The 19,061-nt window shown below is 41.5% G+C and overlaps 1 protein-coding gene across 2 annotated transcripts in view; it reads left to right on the top strand.

Annotated features, from left to right (window-relative positions):
• The window catches only part of Ppp3ca (protein phosphatase 3 catalytic subunit alpha), a 277,448-nt gene that overhangs the window by 136,115 nt on the left and 122,272 nt on the right, over window positions 1-19,061 (top strand). For both annotated transcript variants that reach the window (XM_075981271.1, XM_075981272.1), the window contains exon 2: window positions 1,708-1,908. In XM_075981271.1, coding sequence (XP_075837386.1) covers window positions 1,708-1,908 — 201 coding nt within the window. The remainder of the gene's footprint in view (window positions 1-1,707; window positions 1,909-19,061) is intronic.

The following is a 19,061-nucleotide window of genomic DNA, read 5'->3' as shown; positions in this document are numbered from 1 at the left end:
GTGGCAGAGTGAGCCTGTGGCAGGTGTTAGCTCTAGGACTTGGTGAACACGTGGTGGCAGAGGGATCCTGGGGCAGGTGCTCAACAGATGTTAGCTCTAGGACAGGTGTTCAGCACATGTTAGCTCTAGGACAGGTGTTCAGCAGATGTTAGCTCTAGGACTTGGTGAACACACGGTGGCAGAGGGAGCCTGTGACAGGTGTTCAGCAGATGTTAGCTCTAGGACAGGTGTTCAGCAGATGTTAGCTTTAGGGCAGGTGTTCGGCAGATGTTAGAATGGAGTATCTGTGAGAGAAATGCTCCTTGTACAGATGCACAATGGGTAGATGGAAGAGGGACTGTTTCTTTGTTTCTTTTATCTAAGCAATCATAATGTTTGCCTTCATGGTGTTTTTCTGTTTTTTTTTTTCCTCTGACACCATCTCCCCCTTTAAAAAATGCATCTATGTATTATGTGTCTGTGTTCATATATCTGTGTGTGCAGTGTACGTACGTGTGCATGAATATGTGTACACATACTAGTATGAGCCAAAGGGCAGTGTCAGAGGTCTTCTGTCCCTCTCCCTCTTATTTTTTTGAGCGATATTGTCACTCACTGAGCCTAGAGCTTGCCCATTTGGCTAGATTGACTGGCCTTTGAGCTCCAGCAAGTTGCCTTTATTTCCTGCCTCCTCCTGCAGAGTTCCAGATGAATGAGCAGGCCTGGCTTTTCTGTGGGTGCTGGCATTCCTAGTGTAGGTCCTGCTGCTTACACTGCATTGCTCTGCCCATTGAGATACCTCATTAGTTCCTTCCTCGTCCTTTGTAATGTCGCCGCAGTACTCTTTTTTTTAATGCGTGTGTGTATGTGTGTGTGTGTGTGTGTGTGTGCGAATGTGCACATATGTGCACGAGACCAGAGGTCAGACCCTGGTGTTGTTCCTCAGTAGGCTCTCAGTCTAGCATGTTGAGAGTTATTCTTTCACCAGGACCCAGGACACACAGGTTAGGCTGCCCAGTCATCTCCGAACCCTAGAATCTACCCGTCTCTGCCTCCCCAGGGCTAAAATTTCAAGCACACATCACCACTGTTCATGGCCTCTTAGAAATGGGTATTGGAAGTTGAGCTCAGGTCTTCACGTTTGTGAGGGAGATGTGTGGTGGGCTGAGTTGTAGACATAATCTCAAACGTAAATTTTACCTTCCTGTTCAAGTTTCAGTGCGTTTTGCATCTTTTGCTTTGAAGCTTCTGTTCTGCCCTGTAATGGTGGGGGATAATAGTTAATAGTCGGAGTTGGGCTCAGCGAAGACACTTCAGTGGCCATAGACAAACTTGCTGAGTTGTCTTATCCTTCCCATTGGCCCTAGCAGAGCAGAGCCATCTTTGCTGGGGTGGATTACAAGCGGAAGTTTAGGATCCGTTTTTATTTATGGAATCGGTGATTGCCTAACAGGAAGTTTTCTCCTTAAAGATTAAAGAAAATCAATCAGGATCTTTCCTACATGAACAATAGTACTGACGGAGAAGAACCATATGCCATTTTCCATGGCCGCTAATTATTTCTAGAATCAAAGGAAGAAGGCATCCTTTAATTCTTGCTTGAGTTTTAATTCGAGAATGCATTAAATACAGCACTAGCTGGTTAGCAATGGAGTGGTTATTCGATGGGCGTCTGCCTGCTGTGGGCGTGCTTTGGTTAAGGTAACCTTTCAACTTTGCCCCTTTCAGCTGTTCCGTTTCCGCCAAGTCACCGGCTGACAGCGAAGGAAGTGTTTGATAATGATGGGAAGCCGCGTGTGGATATCTTAAAAGCACATCTCATGAAGGAGGGCAGGCTGGAAGAGAGTGTCGCCTTGAGAATAATCACAGAGGGTGCTTCGATTCTTCGACAGGAAAAGAACTTGCTTGATATTGATGCCCCAGTCACAGGTAAGGCCCTGGTGTGGAAGCCACTCTGCACCAAGCCCTGTGGAGAACAGTAAATCAAGGTCCTACCCACCAGTGAGCCTTCAGGTGCCTTGTACTTCATCTGGGCTTCCCTAGGGGATTAAAGATTTGTCTGTGCATAGAAACATTTTTATTTTCACTGATTGTCTCCAAAATTGAGTTACTGTGATCTCAGAAGTGATGTAAATACAGTTAATTGACGGTGTTTTGTCAGCAGAAACCCTACCACAAGGGAAAGTTAGACAGAGTGTCCTCAGCCTCCCACAGGGGTGGCAGCCATGTCCAAGTGAAATGGAGTGAAAGGTGCTCTTAGCACCCGGGAGCTTGCTAGAATGTAGGTTCTCAGGCTCTGCCCTACAGCTGTTGAATCAGCATCCCCAGGTTCAGACCCAGCATTCCATGTTTTGTTTAAGTCCCCTGAGTTGTTCTGGCCCTGAGTATGAGAAGTACTGCTTAGACCTAGGAGGCCAAGATGGTCTCCTTCCTATGGTGTTCATGCCTGGGGTTTACTTCCTGAATGTGTCTGTTCTGTCGCTCTTCTTAGAAAGATGTGTATTTTGCTGTAAGTATGCTACTCTTATGTCATAAGAATTAAATCTTATTATAAACAGAGCATCTAACACCTAGATAATTTAATCTGTTGTGTATATGCTGAGAGTGCAGGCTTTGATTTTCAGTGACGTTAAGAATGTTTATTTTTTAAAAAATAGTTTTAACTTGTCAAGGGAAAACATTTCAGTGCAAAATATTTGAAAGAAAGACATTGAAAGTGTTTCATATACCTTCGTGTTTTTCATCTTCTGGATGCTCATATGCTTTTGCTATTGTTCTTGAAGAACATATTTGCATGTGGCTGTTCGTAGAGCAATGTGTTTCCTTGCTTATCAGAATTGACCTTTGCCAATGGAAAAGGTCTTCTTGAGGACCCCTAGTCCAAAGAAATGGACATTATCCACAGTTGGTTTTCGGTTAGCAGTTTCAGTGATGATCCTGTACAGTTAGACAGCAGGAAGCATTTGTCCTATTGGTATTAGCCCTCTATTGGGCCATTGTCACTCAGTCAAGCCATCAACCTACTGTGTGCACATCAGAGTAAACCTTGGTTTCCATATTATCACATAGAATCCAGTGTTATCTCTTCGTAATGATACAAAAGATATGATGGTGCTCGGCTTTCTCCAGTGCTGAAACCCTAAAAATAAAAGGAAATAAAATTAGTATTTAAAGCCTGGTTAAGAGTTTCCAGCAGCAGAAGCATCTCAGAGCTTGATTATAATTGCCTCCTGTATATTAATGACAGTGTGTGTACATTAGCTAATATCTTTATGATTCCATTTATTTGTCAACAATAAGAATAAATGACATGATATTTTATTAGGTTTACTTTTCCTTCCTTTCCCATGATAATGCCCAGCTTCCAGTGAAGATTTCGTGTTAAATTCACCAGTGAGCCCAGTAGGTGTTGATGGAGGTGATAATTACAGCTCAAAGGGAACGTAAAATAAATGTTTAGGGGAATGTGTTTTCTGGCATGGCTCAGCCATCCTTGTTTGATTAGCTTGGCCTGGAAGAAAGCACAGGTTGCCTAAAAACTGGGTTCCTGAGGTTTTATCCGTGAGACCTAATCCTGTGTATAGTCTAAGGACCTTCACTCCTTGATTCTGTGAAGAACACACCTGGCCTCTCTAGAGAGGTTCCAGGTGACATTGTAGCAGTTTCCAGAACACAGATATGAAGATGTGTGGAAATCAACAATCAGTTACCTATAACTTTAGGTGAGGTAGAAAAAGCTTTGTAGTCAATACAGAAGTGCAGCAGGATACAGTTTTTCTTAGGGGGGGTGTTTGTATTTTGAGATGAAGGCAGGATCTTGTAGAACCTCTAGCAGGTATCCTTGGAGAGGTCTCTACTCCTTTTTGCTCTGAATGTAAAGATAAAATAATAGTGGCAAAGAGGGCGGGCAAAAAGGATTTATTATAGCATTTAGGTAAAGGGGAGAAACATTTTTTATGTTTAATTCACTAGAAAGCCAATGTCTTTGTCTGCCTAAGCTGCTATACAACAGTTTCTGAAGGCAACTCTTTCATAAGCAATAGAAGTCAATTTCTCACAAGACAAAGACCTGAGAAGTTCAAGATCATGGCGTTGACAGATTTAATGTCCCCTGGTTAGGGCCTGTTCTGTGGTTCACAGACAATGGCTTCGCCTGTGTCCTTACATGGGAGAAGGAAGTGGCCTCAGTCTATAGACACTGATTTTATTTCCAGTGACTGTAGAGCCCCTTTCATGCACCCTCCCTGAGTCTCTGCTATTGCGTATTAGATTTCAACCCAGGAATCCGGGGGAGACCTAAGTGTTCAGACCACAGCAGCTACAGTAAGGAACAAACTCCAACACACGACTTTCTGAACAGCAGCTTAAAAATGGACGAAATTGGAAAAGAAAAGCAGGGCATGCTGTTCAAGAGAATGCTGACGCTTTGCTTCGTGTTTCGGAATAAAAGTGAAATAGCCATTACTTGGCATCTAGAATCCTCCCAAGTCTGAAGCCCTCCGAGTAACAGGGAACCATCCACAGTCAAGAAACCAGAACATGTCAGCTTTCAGATTTTGGATTAGGGATATTCAACCAGTCTAGTCTCTTCAAATACTCCAAAATCTAGAATGCCTCTCCCAACAAGCCTTCTAAAAAGAGGGGTCCTGAGTCTTGATTTAAGACTTGATAATGTTTTATGGCATCTGGTTGTTGTATTCTGAGATTTTACTTTATTTGGACAGCTGAGCTGGCCAGATGTTTATATTTTAACTAAGAGTTTATTTGTTTAGATAATTGAATCAGCAAAGTAGATTTAGTTTATACTTGAAAAATTTCATGATAAAGTGTTCTTTATATAATTCTGATTGCCACTTTAAAAGACCACATGTGAAAGAATTCAGAGACAAAAGAGAGAACAAAGGCAGGCAAGGAGTAGGTGAGGGGGGAGCTGTGAGGAAAGATAAAGGGGAGATAAATGAGTTTTGGGGAGACAAAGGCTTGAAACCTGATTTCTAAGGTGTTTATTTTTTCATTTTTCTTAGGTTCATTTATATGTAATTGTGTGTGTGATATGTTTATATCTCACGTTTATGGATACATGTATGTGCATATATGTAATTCCACGTTTAGTACAGAAGATCAGTAAGAACTCAAAACAAAGCAAGTGGCAAATATTTTATTTGTAAATATTGTATACAGTGTTTGCTAGCCCTTGGCTTTCTTGCATCTCTTTTGTGCTTTTTATTAACAAAAAGGACATTTTGTGTAGGGCAGAATGGTCCTGACATCTGCCATGGTTTACTCATTGTTTGCTGATTTGGGTTGAACCCCAGAACCAGTGGTGTCCTGGCTATTAGCAATCTGGATATTTATCCATCCATCCATCCATCCATACATACATACACATGTAAACATCATACACACACACACACACACAATGTCTATATAATATGCCACAGTTTGTGCTTATTTGGTATTTCTTCTTTTAAAATGTACATTCTGTTTTGGAGAAGTCAGAAGTGGCAGGAAGCGTCCTTCTGTGTCTTCCTGAAGGGTGCCATTTGGATTGGAGACTTAGGAAAGCAAGCAACCCTTCTGTGGTTTCCCAAGCTAGACAAAGGAGTGGGAGGGTATTAAAAAAAAAAGCCCCGCTCCTTTTCCTAAGTTAAATTGTCTGATTAGAATGAAAATTCTAATAATAATACTGAAAATAAGTTTTGAAGAGTCTGTTTTCCTGGTAGAGTCATTTGAAGAAGGAAATCATTTTTCTTTTGACTTTCTTCTGAAAGTTAGGTTGTGTTCTATTGCTGTTCCTTTGCAAATATATACATGATATCTTTTTTTAAAAAAATATAGCCAGATATTAGTGTGATTACCCAGTTTGGACATTCAGTGTAATAGGTTGGGTGTCTACTTCTGGTATAGATGATGTGGAATGTGCACTTTGTGAGTAAGGGCTGGTTTCTGTCCTTCAAGGACACAGGCTCTAGCAGGAAACAGTGTTTGCCCAAAGATAGACACATCAAAGCACTGATTAAACTAAAGGCCGTGGCATCCATTTGTTAATATAGTTAACTCCACGCCCATCTCTTTCTCATCTTCTTAATAGCAGTAGTTCCTGAGACACTGTCCATTGAACTGAACTAAGACAAAGCAAAATAAAAATACAACACGTAACTGGGACTCAACTTGTGCTAGATATGGACTAGAACCGTTTGAGAAGGTTCAGACTGCCAGGGACCTTCAAGGATGCAAACAAAGCACACCGCAGGTGTCACGTTGTCATTTTTAAGAGCTATAGGAGAGGAGTCGGATAATGTTATAGACACCAGAAAATAACTGTAGGAAGAACTCAGAAAGTGTGGCAGCTTATCTGATGTGTGACTCAGTCCCTATGTCGTTTTACTGTACGAAAAGGCTGTGGAGTAGACTTCTGGCTAGCCAATAACAGCATAAACTTTTATCATAGTAAGGTATGTTCATAGAAACTCGTAGTTTGGTTTGGGTGGGCAAGGGACAGAGGTGTAGCGTGATCTGGGTCAGTGTTGTATTGGCAGCAGGAAATAGGCCAGCAAGGGGTGTGTTGGAGCAGGGTTCATAGCAAGGCTAGCATCCCAAAAGGGATATGGAAGGTGTGTAGGGACGAGCCAGGGGGAAAGAGTGGTCAGCCACCCTTTCTACTCCCTGATTTTGCCAGAGGAGGGAGAATGGCTCTGATTTTTTTCTTTCTTTTTTTTTTTAATAAATGATTTATTTGTTAATTATGTGTAGAGCGTTCTGCTTGCGTGTATACCAGGTCTCATTACAGATGGTTGTGAGCCACCATGTGGTTGCTGGGAATTGAACTCAGGACCTTTGGAAAAGCAGGCAGTGCTCTTAACCGTTGAGCCATCTCTCCAGCCCTGATTTTTTTTTCATTACAGCCTTTTAAAGAGTGATTGTTTATGTTGACTTTCAAACTAATATTTAATTTGTGTTTTACAAACAAGTATCCATAAAAGGAATCCTGACTGAGGTAAGATTGTTCATACGAAGACCCAGTGTACTGTATTTCTCCTGGTGGGTCATATGTTCCTGTCTGATTTTCCTTTTGACTTACAGTACTCCAAGGCAATGGAGGAACTTCAACTTCTCTCTAGGGGATTTAGATCCCAGTTTCTGCTTTTAGGGCAGAAGGGATAGGCCAGCATCGTCTGGGCAAACTGCTAATCTCTCCAGTTTGTGTGCTTCCTGCAGTGGGAGACTTGTCTCTGGTGCAGGTCAGGATTCCCTCAGTGGCTAGGCCTGCCATTTAGCACGTCAGGCAGTTGCCAGGAGAACCCTCTGGCTCTGTTCCTGGATGCGAGAGTGGACCTGGGGCCAAGTTTAAGGTCACAGTATCCCTTCCCTTGAAGCAGCTGACGTCAATTAGAATTCCCCTTGCCTGGGACTCTGGGGAGAGCTAAGTGGGGATCGCATTCCTAGTAGGACCTAAAAGATCAGTGTTTATTCTTCCCCTGCTATCGTTTGTCACCGTGAAGCAGCATGGCCTTAGTTTACATGGGGACAGAATATTACCTCTGGGGCTTTCTGTCCACATGCAGGTTCAGTGGCTTGGTTTTCAGGGCTCCCATTGCAGCTCTAAGCCTACTCTTGGTACCAGGCCCAGTGCAGGCAAGTCAGTGTAGTTCTGCTCTGGCCTATTGGAGGCAACGCACACACGCACGCACAGACACACACACGTGCACACACACACACACACACAAGTGTGCGCGCACACACACAATGGTAAAGCTGATTACGCTCATCTTTTCATTTCTTGGTCTTAACACCATTGACCTTTTGTTGAACAAGTGACAAAGAAGTGCTGAAAGAAACTCAGTTAGCTTTTCCAAAGGAAAATGTGGATCAGAATCACCCACTGGCCCTCATAGAGCATGTGGTTTGGGGAGGGCTAAATATGGAACCGAGACTTTGAGTATGCCACGGTCATAATGATGCTCTGGGCAAAGAGCTTCATTGTGATACTTGGTTTTAATAATGGGCTGGGGTCTCATAGCTGAAGATCTTGCTTTGCCCTGGCTCTTGTCTGTTAGGTCTCAGCCTCACAGTTACTCTGCATTGTGAGTGTTCTATTTCAGAATAGCTCTAATGTAAATAGTTGGCTGGTTTGCACATAATAAATTATAATAATAGCATAATGGAACCATATGGGGACCTCAGGGTGTGTATTTCTGTATATGTCAGTCATTTCAATATTTAGACAGCAGTAAAATATCAATAATTTAAACAGCAGGAATCCTTTTATTCTCTTCCCTATTTCTGACACCCCCCCCCCAAATTTATTAATCTTGGTCTTAATGCTGTAATTTGGAAGTTTGACATACTAAGGTCTTTGCCCTGTAATGCAGCATCAGAGAGCATTGTGAGAGCTTCATCCATCTGTCAGGGAAGATACAAGAGCTTTAAAGAAACCCTGAATTCTCTTCTATATGTGAGATCTAAAGGATCCCTATAGCGCGTGCTTTCTCTCTCTCTCTCTCTCTCTCTCTCTCTCTCTCTCTCTCTCTCTCTCTCTCTCTGTGTGTGTGTGTGTGTGTAAATCTCTATCTGAGAAGATATACAGAGACAAAAAGTATTACTTTGTGACTTGTTTGTGGTTTTTCAAGACAGGGTTTCTCTGTAACTTTGGAGCCTGTCCTGGAATTCCTTCTGTAGACCATGCTGGTGACTTTTATCATATGAAGAATTGGCATGAAATAGTTTTGGAGAAACAAGGGTGTGATGATTTTGTGATGGAGGTGATCACACCCAGGGAATAATCGTGTCCTTTTCATAGAATTATAACATACTCCTTAATATTCTGAATGAGATCTCCAAACTGCTGACATGGGAACTCTTTGACTCAGACTTACTGTCCAGTCAGTTCCTCTGTGATTTATCTCTGCCCATTGGGCATCAGGGCACATGTCAGCCCAGGAGACAAGGGTTTGTCATTGGATTGGACTCCTTCAGATTTACAGTTTGGTCACCAGGGCTCTGTGACTTCTATCCTGTTGTCTTCCCTTCAGAAAATTTCTTGTTACTGTTGTTGTTGTTGTTTCTTAATACTCCCAGCTTCTGAAGGACCTATTTTTCTTAGTTACTGTCATAAAACTCCGTGAGAGAGTAAAATGAGGCCTATCGGGAAGGGAAATATTACATGTAGTCTAGTGTAAAATAAGTTTTTCTTAGTGATCAATTCTTTTTCTACTTAATTTTTTTCAATTAACATACAAGACATTAGATGTTATTATGGCATTTTCAAATAAGTGTGTGTTCTGAGATTCTCTTTCCCCTCCATCGCCCTGACTATCCTGACACCTTCTTATATTCTCCCCAGTCTTCTTACCTCTTTCATGACATGTGTGTCCTTTCCCCCATCATTCTCTTCTCTTCACCACCTAATTTTACTCTTTTGGTTTATTTTCAATAATTTTAAGTCTCACCAAAACTTACATATGTGGATATGTGTGATTGTATATGCACATGTGCATACCCATATATATATGTATATAAAAATATAGGCATAAATTCCATATATGTAGGTATAAGTTATCTATGTAAAACGTATACATGTATTACTTTATAGACTAGGATTCCATGCACAAGAGAGAACATACTGGTTTTTACTTCCTGAATTTGGGTCACCGTACTTAATGAGCTCCTTTATAAGAATGAATGCTAATATGATCCTTTTATTTATGCTACCTCTCTTGTCAGAATCATACTTTTTTTGTTGTATATGAGATAATATTTTTCTTAAAGAAAATGTTCCTTTTGGCTACTTTTGGATTTTGTGATCACCATTAGATTTTATGATAATTAAAACTCCTTTTGGGGGTCCCTGAGATGACTGGGCAAGTACGGGCTCTTTCTGCCTGAGTCTGATTCCTGGGGCCCACATGGCGAAAGGAGAGAACCAATTCTCAAATATTGTCCTCTGTGTTCCTCCCATATTTTTACCACACACACACACACGCATAAGTAAGTAATTTAATAAAAATACACAAATCTATTTATAGTACATGAACCTAATTCCACTTTAGAAGGCATTATTAAGGCTGACCTGTGAGCTTGCCATCTGATCTGAGATACCATCTGTGGCTGGCACATGGTAGGTTTAGCTGGGCCTTGTCATCAGAAACCTATGTCTCTTATTGCTTATGAAAAGTGGTTGAAATGACATACAAAGTTTGTTATTTCCCTTTGCCAACTCCTTTCTCAGTGGGATAGGCACATTTGCTTTGGTCTTCTGTAATGTCATAATCAAGGCAAAGTTAAACAGGCTAACAAAAACATAGTAGCTGGACCTTCGCCACCATCATGATACCCTACACGTCATCTTCTTGAGCAAGGGACTCACTTCACAGCCAAAGAAGTGCTGCCCAGGGCTCATGTTCACAGTTTGACCAAACATGCCACCATCCTGAAACAGCTGGCTATATAGGAAGGTGGAACGGTCTTTTAATGTCACAACCAACGCTCCAATTGGTTGACAGTAGCCGGGAGGGGCATGTTTTAAATATTAATGCCCTCAAAGTGGGAGGGGGCTTAGCTTAGTATTAACTTATTAAATATAGATCAAAGCTAGGTGAAATTGTCCTCATTTTTGATATAAAATACCCCTTCAGGTTGAGACTCTCAACTAAGGAAACAGTAAAAATGTCCACTCCCCCCCCCCTTTGTTTTGCTTTTGAAAAATAATTTATGGCCAGTTAACTTCTTAGTATAGACATAACCTAATCTGTTGTTGTTTTTTCCCCCTGTCTCACTGTGGCCTTTTCTGATACGCACACATTAAACTGGCCTAGCCAGCTCGTCACATATATGTGTATGGCTGTTGTTAGTTACAGTACGGTAAACTCAGTAAGATGTGAGATTCCACCACTGTGGTGCAGATCACCTGTTGTTTCTTGGCTATGACAGCGTGAAACTCTCTTTTCCCCTGCCTGATGTGGTGTCTGGGTAAGTCGTCATTTTTGCTAATCCACACCAGCAGCTTAGGTTTAGAGATGATACGGCTGTGGCACAGATGAAGTAAATGCCCCACCAGGAATGGCTTTCTTACCAGGAGTACTTCTTCTCTCCTGCCTCTGGTCATTGCCATGAAGCTGAAATGTCAACCCGTCGATCTGTTCCCTTGTTTAGTGCTTTATAGCATAGGTCATTTAATTACATTAATCAGAACAATGTGAATTTTGGAATTCCTTTGAGATATAAGGGAAGACCAAGATGGGTATGGCGTGAAAAAGAGTGTAGATAGGTTCTCGGGGCCACCGCTGTCATGGCTGTCTTCATGCCAAGTGAGTTGAGTTTAATTAAAAAAAAAATCATGAGCACTGATGATAATGTCAGGATATTAGTTTGAAGGAACAAAATGAAAAGTAAAACTATGAAATCTAAACCCTGTCTTGAAAAATCCCCCCCAAAAAATTAGGCATTAAATATTTTTAAATCACAAGTAATAAACTTGCAAGAATGTGCAATTTTTAGGCATCTTTCCCTCACCCATGCCACCACATGGCAGATGGAGGGGGTGGGAGACGTCAGCTCCTGTGCTGTCATGAGCTTGGGGCCAGCTCACCATCACTCCTGCCAACAGGGTCAGCTCCAGTGTGCTGCCCAGTGAGGTGCAGGGCCCACGCTCTTCAGTGCTGCAGCCTGTGTGGGGCAGGCCAGCTCTTCAGCTCTCATGACCCAGGGGTCAGCTCTTTCAAGAGTTTCTAGAAAGCTTGGCCTGTCTTTATAATAATATCTGTGTTAGTTTCAAGATATGTCAGTAAGTCTTTGAATAAGATAGTATTATACAAATATCAAAAGTACAGCTGGAGAAAATAAATTGTAGGTTAAGAGATTGTGCGTCAAAATAATGTGCATTGATTGACCTCTAATATGCTTTTATTCTTTTCTGTGCTATGGAACAGTATAAACCACTTTCAGATAATAGCTGATTTTTCAGGTTTTATTTTAAACAATAAGTGAGCCCAATATTAACCCACTAGGTGTCCATTTTTATACATGAGAAATTTAAGACAGACATATATTTACAAAGTCAAGTAATATTTTAAAGGTAAATTCTCCCCCCCACCCCACCCCATCCATGACCCACATGACCTGATTTTTAAGTTTCAGATTTATAACATGTAAGAGATATGGGACTCTTGAAAGCAAACCTGAAATTTTTTGAGTAACCCTTGGTGCAGTGCAGCCATCTAGCGAAGGGAGGACTCCAAACTGGATGGTTTCCTCTTTTCTTTCCCCAAACATCCACTAAGCACTACATTAGTGTGTGCCTGTCTCTTCCCTCTCCCTGGAAAATAAATTAATTAATTACCTATTTTTTTAAGATGTAAAGCAAGGCCTGGGGATTTGGTTAAGTGGGTAAAGGTGCTATCTGCTGACGCCTGATGACCCAAGTTTGATCTTAGGAATGCATATAAGAGACCAGATGTGGTGGCGTACATCTGTATTCCCAGCATTCCTATGACAAGGTAAGGGCTAGAGACAGAGAATCACCCAGATGCTCACAGACCAGTAGCTTGGAGTATACAGCACAACAGCAAAAACAAGAAAGAGAGACCCCGCCCAAAAGGCAGCAACTTTTGTCTTCTTTTTTCACACATCACCAAATAGCAATACTTGCATCATGACAGGAGATAGTGTATTGCCCATGATGTTTCAGTGCAGCTATTAATAGTATATAACCTAAATAGTAAATTGTATTCTGTATTAGTTTTAACAAGTTGTTATGGTATTCATATTTAGTTTTGATGTATGCTTAGTTCCAATAGTCCTTTGATTTTAAGATGTCAAGAAGAGTTAAATAGAATTTTTTGATACATTTTTCCATAGAGGACACCATGAATTGCTGTTCCATCAGACTGAGTTATGTGATTGCTGCCTCTCAACATAGATTCTCAGGTCTTGTATTTTCTCAACTATTCACAGGGCTGCTTCATTGAAGGCTGAGTGTGGGCCCAGGCTACTTTATAGCTGTCCTCAGCAGATGGACTAAATTTCAGTCAAGGGAATTCAAGTAAAAATGGTATATATTACTTCGCGTATATGCAACTAAGCCAAATTAAAATGCCTTTCCCATCTCTCTTTCCCTTTTTTGCCAATATGTTTGGAGTGGTAGGAGCTGAAGATACCATTCTAGCCGTGAGTCAGATTTCATACATCCAGTAGGCTAAGAGCCACATCACCCAAATTACTGTTGATTCAAATAAATGATCTTTTTAATGCATATTTGAGCCCAGTTATATCTGGGTCTTTGTTGTGAATTCCAGAACCAGTATTCTAACTAAAATATAAAACCTCTGCTATCTCCACTACAAACTGTTACATTCCTACCCAGCGATAGCTACAGCAAGTCCCTGCTGCAAACCCTACTGGTTTCCAGAGGGAAAATGCCCCATTGTCCATTTTATGAACAATGAGTGTCAGGGAATTTCCATTACTTGGTAAACATCTCCCCTCCATATGAACTCTATATATTTTCAAGAGCAGGCTTAAGTCTTATGTCTTCTGAGATTTCCTGAAACCCTAAAACAGCAAGGTCTTTGCTCCGCCCCAGTTCTCATAGTGTTTTACTATGTATACCCACATTATTTAATATTTATCTTATGATATTTTGTCTCTTAACCTGGCTAGAAGTTCCTAAGGGAAAATCCATGTAAATAAACCTTTACAAAGAAAACCTCCTGAACTATCTCCTTGCCTGCATCTGCGAAATACTTCATGATTTGATTTCACCTCTGTGTCAACAACGTGTTTATCTATTGGTTTGAAAACTTAGAGGTCTTGGATATGCATTCTCATCTTATTTTTTATGTGAGGGAAGATGAAGGCCGTGTCACACTTCAGTGGGGTAACTTGTGATGAGTAAATACTCCTATCACATGACACCTTAACATATATCTTATGTTTTTATTTCACATGAGACACTTGCTTCTAATCTCACTCTTTATTTTGATTTTGACAGACAGTCTAATGATTGTAGTTGATAGAATCCTATTGTGTTGTTCATACTTGAAAATGTCTTCTCATAAATTTTTATGTAAAGACTTGGCATCTTGCTGGTGTGTCTTTCCTGGGCCCAATCCTAATCACCAAATGTTCATAGACTTGTAAAAGACCTGATTTTCTCCAAGCTTTTCATTGCAGTATTTGTCTTTTATGTCAAAAAAAATGTTAATGTGTTTCTATTTTATTTGTTGAATTGTTTTGAAGCAGTTCAGCTACAATGGATGGTGAACTATTTTCTGCGTATTCTTGCCAGATCCTCTGAGATCACAGATTATAGGTATTTGAGAACTGACACCTGGAAGGTAATTTGCATAATACAGGATCATCCACTTTAATCTCTCTAAAGTAATTTTTAAGATTTTCTTTTATTTCCTGGTGTTTAGAGAGGTTTCTCGGTGTTTAAGAAGGCTTCCTGTTTGTCCAGAGGACCAGAGTTGGGTTCCCAACAGCCACATTTAAACGGAGTTTGAACCCTGGTAAGCAAGTCACAGAGTATTTATCTGGAACTTACTCTGTACCCCATTCAGACCTCAAAATCCAAATCCTCCTGCTCAAACTAAAAACCAGCCTTCAGAAGTCTGCAAGTGCAAGGGATGCCACCTTATCTATTCAAGTAACATATGCTGGAAGACACAGTCTTTATTTGTTATGTTTGCTCTGGGAGAGCCCCAATCCTACCCATCTGATTCTTTATGAGTTGCTTGGCATTGGTTTGGTTTCAAGTTAAAGTATAGTTGTTTCATTTCGGGTTTTCTTGCCAGTGTGTAAGACAGAAAGATAGAGTTTCTCTGAGTCTTACGGGAAGGGAAAATGAAAATAATAGTGTCTGTGCAAACCACCCTTCAACGTGCTCACAGGCACAGAGGCCAGAGTTGTGAGTCAGGAATCCTGAGAGGTGTTCCCCCTCTGCCATTTCCTGCCTGTAGTTCACAGGGAGATTAGCCTTGTGAGGGCAAATCCTGGTTCAGCTTTGATGCTGAGCGTCTTTCTAAACATCCACCATAGGACTGACTTTGAAGCGCCATCTTGATCTTGATAGGACACTATTTTAGACTAGCCAGGGCTTCCTCCTGCCACCATTTAAGCCTCCCACCGAAGTGAGAGATAGACTCCACTGAGATCTACTCAGTCCCTGTCACATTAAGGTTTCCACTGTGCCCTGGGCTCCAGAACCTCCCAGAATCACCAGCACTATTTCTGTGAGTTCTTCACTATCCCTATCCTAATCTTTCCTGTCACCAACATTATTCCATATTTTTTCTTTAAAAACTATAGGTCCCCATTGTTGTCTAGGTTCTCTGGGATTGTGATTTGTGGGACCCTAAGAGAGATAGACCTAATCTACATGGGAAGTAGAAAAAGACAAGATCTCCTGAGTAAATTAGGAGCATGGGGACCTTGGGAGAGGGTTGAAGGGGAGGCAAAAGGCAGGGAGAGGAGCAGAGAAATATGTAGAGCTCAATAAAAATCAATAAAAAGGGGGAAAATAGTATAGGTCCCTTTCACCAAAATAGTTTTCTTTCAGAAATAAGTATGGTTTTACATTAGTCTCATATAAATAAGTCATCCATCTGCTTTTTAATTGGAATTATTTTATTATGAACATAGAAAAGAGAGTGAGAAAACACATTTATTAATTTAAAGTAGAATATGCTAATATGTCTCATTGCGACAGATGCTCTGCCAAATATTATCCACACTGCATTGTGGGTTGAGGTGCAGGGAGTTAAAGCGGTGACGGATAAGTAAGAAAAAAAACCGCTTAGTAGACAGTTCCACTACTACTCTACCCACGACTACCTGTCGATGTTCCTAAGGGCTAACGGTTAGCATCTAGCGTGCGAGTTTCACTATGGTTCTTTTCCTGCTCGCACGGTCAATTCGTTTTACCTTTGTAAGAGACATGGGGTCCCCCTGCTTACCCATGTCAAGAGGCTTGGCAGAGCAGAGTACGAGTGGCCTAGCAGTGTTAGGCACAGCTGGGTGGGCTAAGCTGGGTCCAGAGCCCAGCGTTCTCTCTCTGCACCCAGCTGCCGCACCTTGTGTCAGCCATTTCCTTCTAACAGCAATGGGACCCATTGACGCCTCGCCTATGCCGCATGCTAATGCTACCTGTCCCGTCTTATTTCAGTTGGCTATACAATCCAACTTGTGTGTGCACGCTTCACACACCCGTGAGAGCACTATTAACTCTCTCTGCTCCAGTGTCCTTTAAATAAAACAATCCCTCGAGGGTCTTCTCCTTTTGCATTTGACCTGCTTCTTACATCACACTTGGCAGCAGGACAGAGCTCATGACCTAGGAGGCGTGATGTTTGTCCAGGCTGCAGCTGTCCCTGTTTCGCTGCTGGGAAAGGTTCCCTCACCTTCCCCTGTAATTACCTTAAAATGGTCTCAGCCTTGAGAAAGTAAGGTTGTGTGCCAGACCACATAATGCTCATGCGAGTCTACCACAAATGACCATTCCCCTTTTCCTGTGGAAAATGGAGCGAAATAGAATACCTTAGCTTCCCAAGTTTACACTTCCTTCTGTGTGGGAGATTTGGCCGTGCTCTCTGGGTTTGTATCTTAAGAGCAAATTCCATTTGGCCCTGCTCCTTGTTAAGCTTCTTGCTGGCCTTCCCTCTCACCTTAAAAATAGGTATGCCAAAGAGTCTTGTGTTTATCTAGCTGCCGCCTTCTCATTGGGCATTTAGAACACATTCAGATACTATTTTAAACTGTTTTGTACAGTTGCCACGGACTGCATAAAGCCATCAATCAGTGTGTGTGTGTGTGTGTGTGTGTGTGTGTGTGTGTGTGTGTGTGTATCTGTGTGACAGGACTTCAACCCCTTTGTCTCTTTAACCTTGGCTGCTTTACAAAGATAAGCAGCAATTCGTATTGTGAGTTGTGGCGATATTTTGTGATCTAACAAATAAATCTTACCTGAAGATCAGAGTGCAGAACGAAGCCCCTAGTTATCCACAGAGGCCAGGCAGTGGTGGCACACACCTTTCATCCTAGCACTCGGGAGGAAGAGGCAGACAGATCTCTGTGAGTTCAAGGCTACACTGGGCTACAAGAGGTTGGCCCAGCCATATGCTTTTAATTCCAGCACTAGGAATGTGGAGACAGGAAGGAGTATGGCTGGTTGGAGAGAGGAATATAAGGCGGGAAGACTCGGGAGCTCAAGGCATTCAGTTTGAAGATTCTCAGAGACAGGATTGCCCATTAGGTCTGAGGATTGGGTAGAGGTCAGAACTAGTGGCTGGCTGCTCTGCTTTTCTGATCTTTCAGCTTTTACCCCTATGTCTAAGTCGGAATTCTGACCCTCCCATTAGTCAGGTGGATTAGTTTCCTTGTGGCTCACTTTGCTTGGCCATGACCCAATTTTCTAAAAGAAGGAAGAGTAACAAGGTACCAAGTTACTGTGATGGATTTCTCATCACATCTTTTCTTTAGTTGGTTCTAGTCATCGAAAACTTGTTATTAATGTTCCCTGATACTTAGTGCAGGTTGGGTCCTTACCCTAATTCATGTTCTGTCTGTTCATGGTCTCTCATTTCTCGGATATCTTGGTCCCATCAGATATCTGTGCCCCTTTAAACACAGATGATGTCATTCTGGCTTTCTCAAGTTCTTTGTTTTATTTTCTTTCAGGCACTCACATCTCCTCTTCTCATGCTGTTATAGATTCTCTCAGATCTTTGCATGCTTTTCAAGACTTGACCTACCCTTCACCTCTGATTCTTTTCTCCCCATTTCACAAAGGACAGCCCATCCTGGCTGCATGGCCCAGAGCCCCAGATCCTTGATCAAATCTCAACTTTGCCACCTCCCAGTGGGGACTGTTCACAGAGCATGTGGTCAGGGTTCAGCAAGTTAATGTGGTGGAAGTAGCTTTTGAAGCACAGACCATGAGCTTCTACACCACTACTGTAGAAGTACTACCTTCTCCTTCTTGCTGCTCTCTTTGAACGGTGAGTCTCCTCTTACCCATAATTGGAACTCATATTCTTTCGTATTCTTTTAGATCAAGAAGTACTCATGTGCCTGTGCATGTACACATGTCAAGGTTTTCATGCATATATTCTCTTCTTCTTGGCCTAGAACTCATACTCATACTATTGAAAGGCTTTAATAGATTGCTGGCAAGAAATGTGCCCAAACTAAAAATGATTTAGGAAACATTGTCAGATTAAATGAACACATGAATATAAAATTGTGTATATTCCCCTTTAAAGCATACAACATAAGCCAGACCTCCAGTGCTTCCTCTTTGGTAAAATATTCCCCAGTGGCAGTTAGTTTCGTGAAATGCAAGTGGAGAAGTTTATCCCACTGGATGGCTTGATTGCTTCATTCCATTGAAAATGCAGCTCTTCGGTCTGTGTTTTTAAAACAGCTATCCTTAAACAAGCAATATTGAAGAAGCCAACCTTACTCATAAAATCATATATTGATGGGAGCCATTGATCAGCATACTTGAGAATATAAAGATCATTGTGTTAAATCATTTCTAAAGTAGTTATTAAAAGCCCAAGTCCCTTTTTAAAAAATCAAAATATTGCATTAGGCTTCAAATATAAAGTAGAGAACTGGTCTGCAGAGTGAGTTCCAGGCTCTAGAAGAAGGAACAAAGGTGTTAGCAAGGCACCTTAGGAAAGGGGTAGGTTTGTGGAGCTTAATGTGTTCATAGGTTATCATAAATCTGAGAATTCTGGATTTAAAAAGCCGAGCCAACTATTCTCGAGAATAATGAAATCTACTCTGTGAATGTGGTGAATTGATCTCATTGGTCTGAGCAGTAAACACGAAGCAGTATTGAAATGGCATAAGCTTTGTTTTATAGCATCATTATAAAATCTATTAAAGTACTGCTAGGATTTTCCGAAAGGAGGACTTACAGAATTCTCTTGAATGTGTCTCTGGGGAATGAGAAGGCAAATGAACGTCTCGTGTGATTTACCGTCCTGATTTAAAGATTGAATTTGCACATGCGCGTCGCCCCCTTCTGTGAGCGAACTAGGTGATTCCATAGAAATAGGTCTGAACCCCCTAAGAACCAC

The sequence above is a fragment of the Microtus pennsylvanicus genome, chromosome 7, assembly GCF_037038515.1.
Source record: "Microtus pennsylvanicus isolate mMicPen1 chromosome 7, mMicPen1.hap1, whole genome shotgun sequence".
Classification (NCBI taxonomy): Eukaryota; Metazoa; Chordata; class Mammalia; order Rodentia; family Cricetidae; genus Microtus; species Microtus pennsylvanicus.
This window is presented reverse-complemented; position numbering and strand designations above follow the sequence as displayed.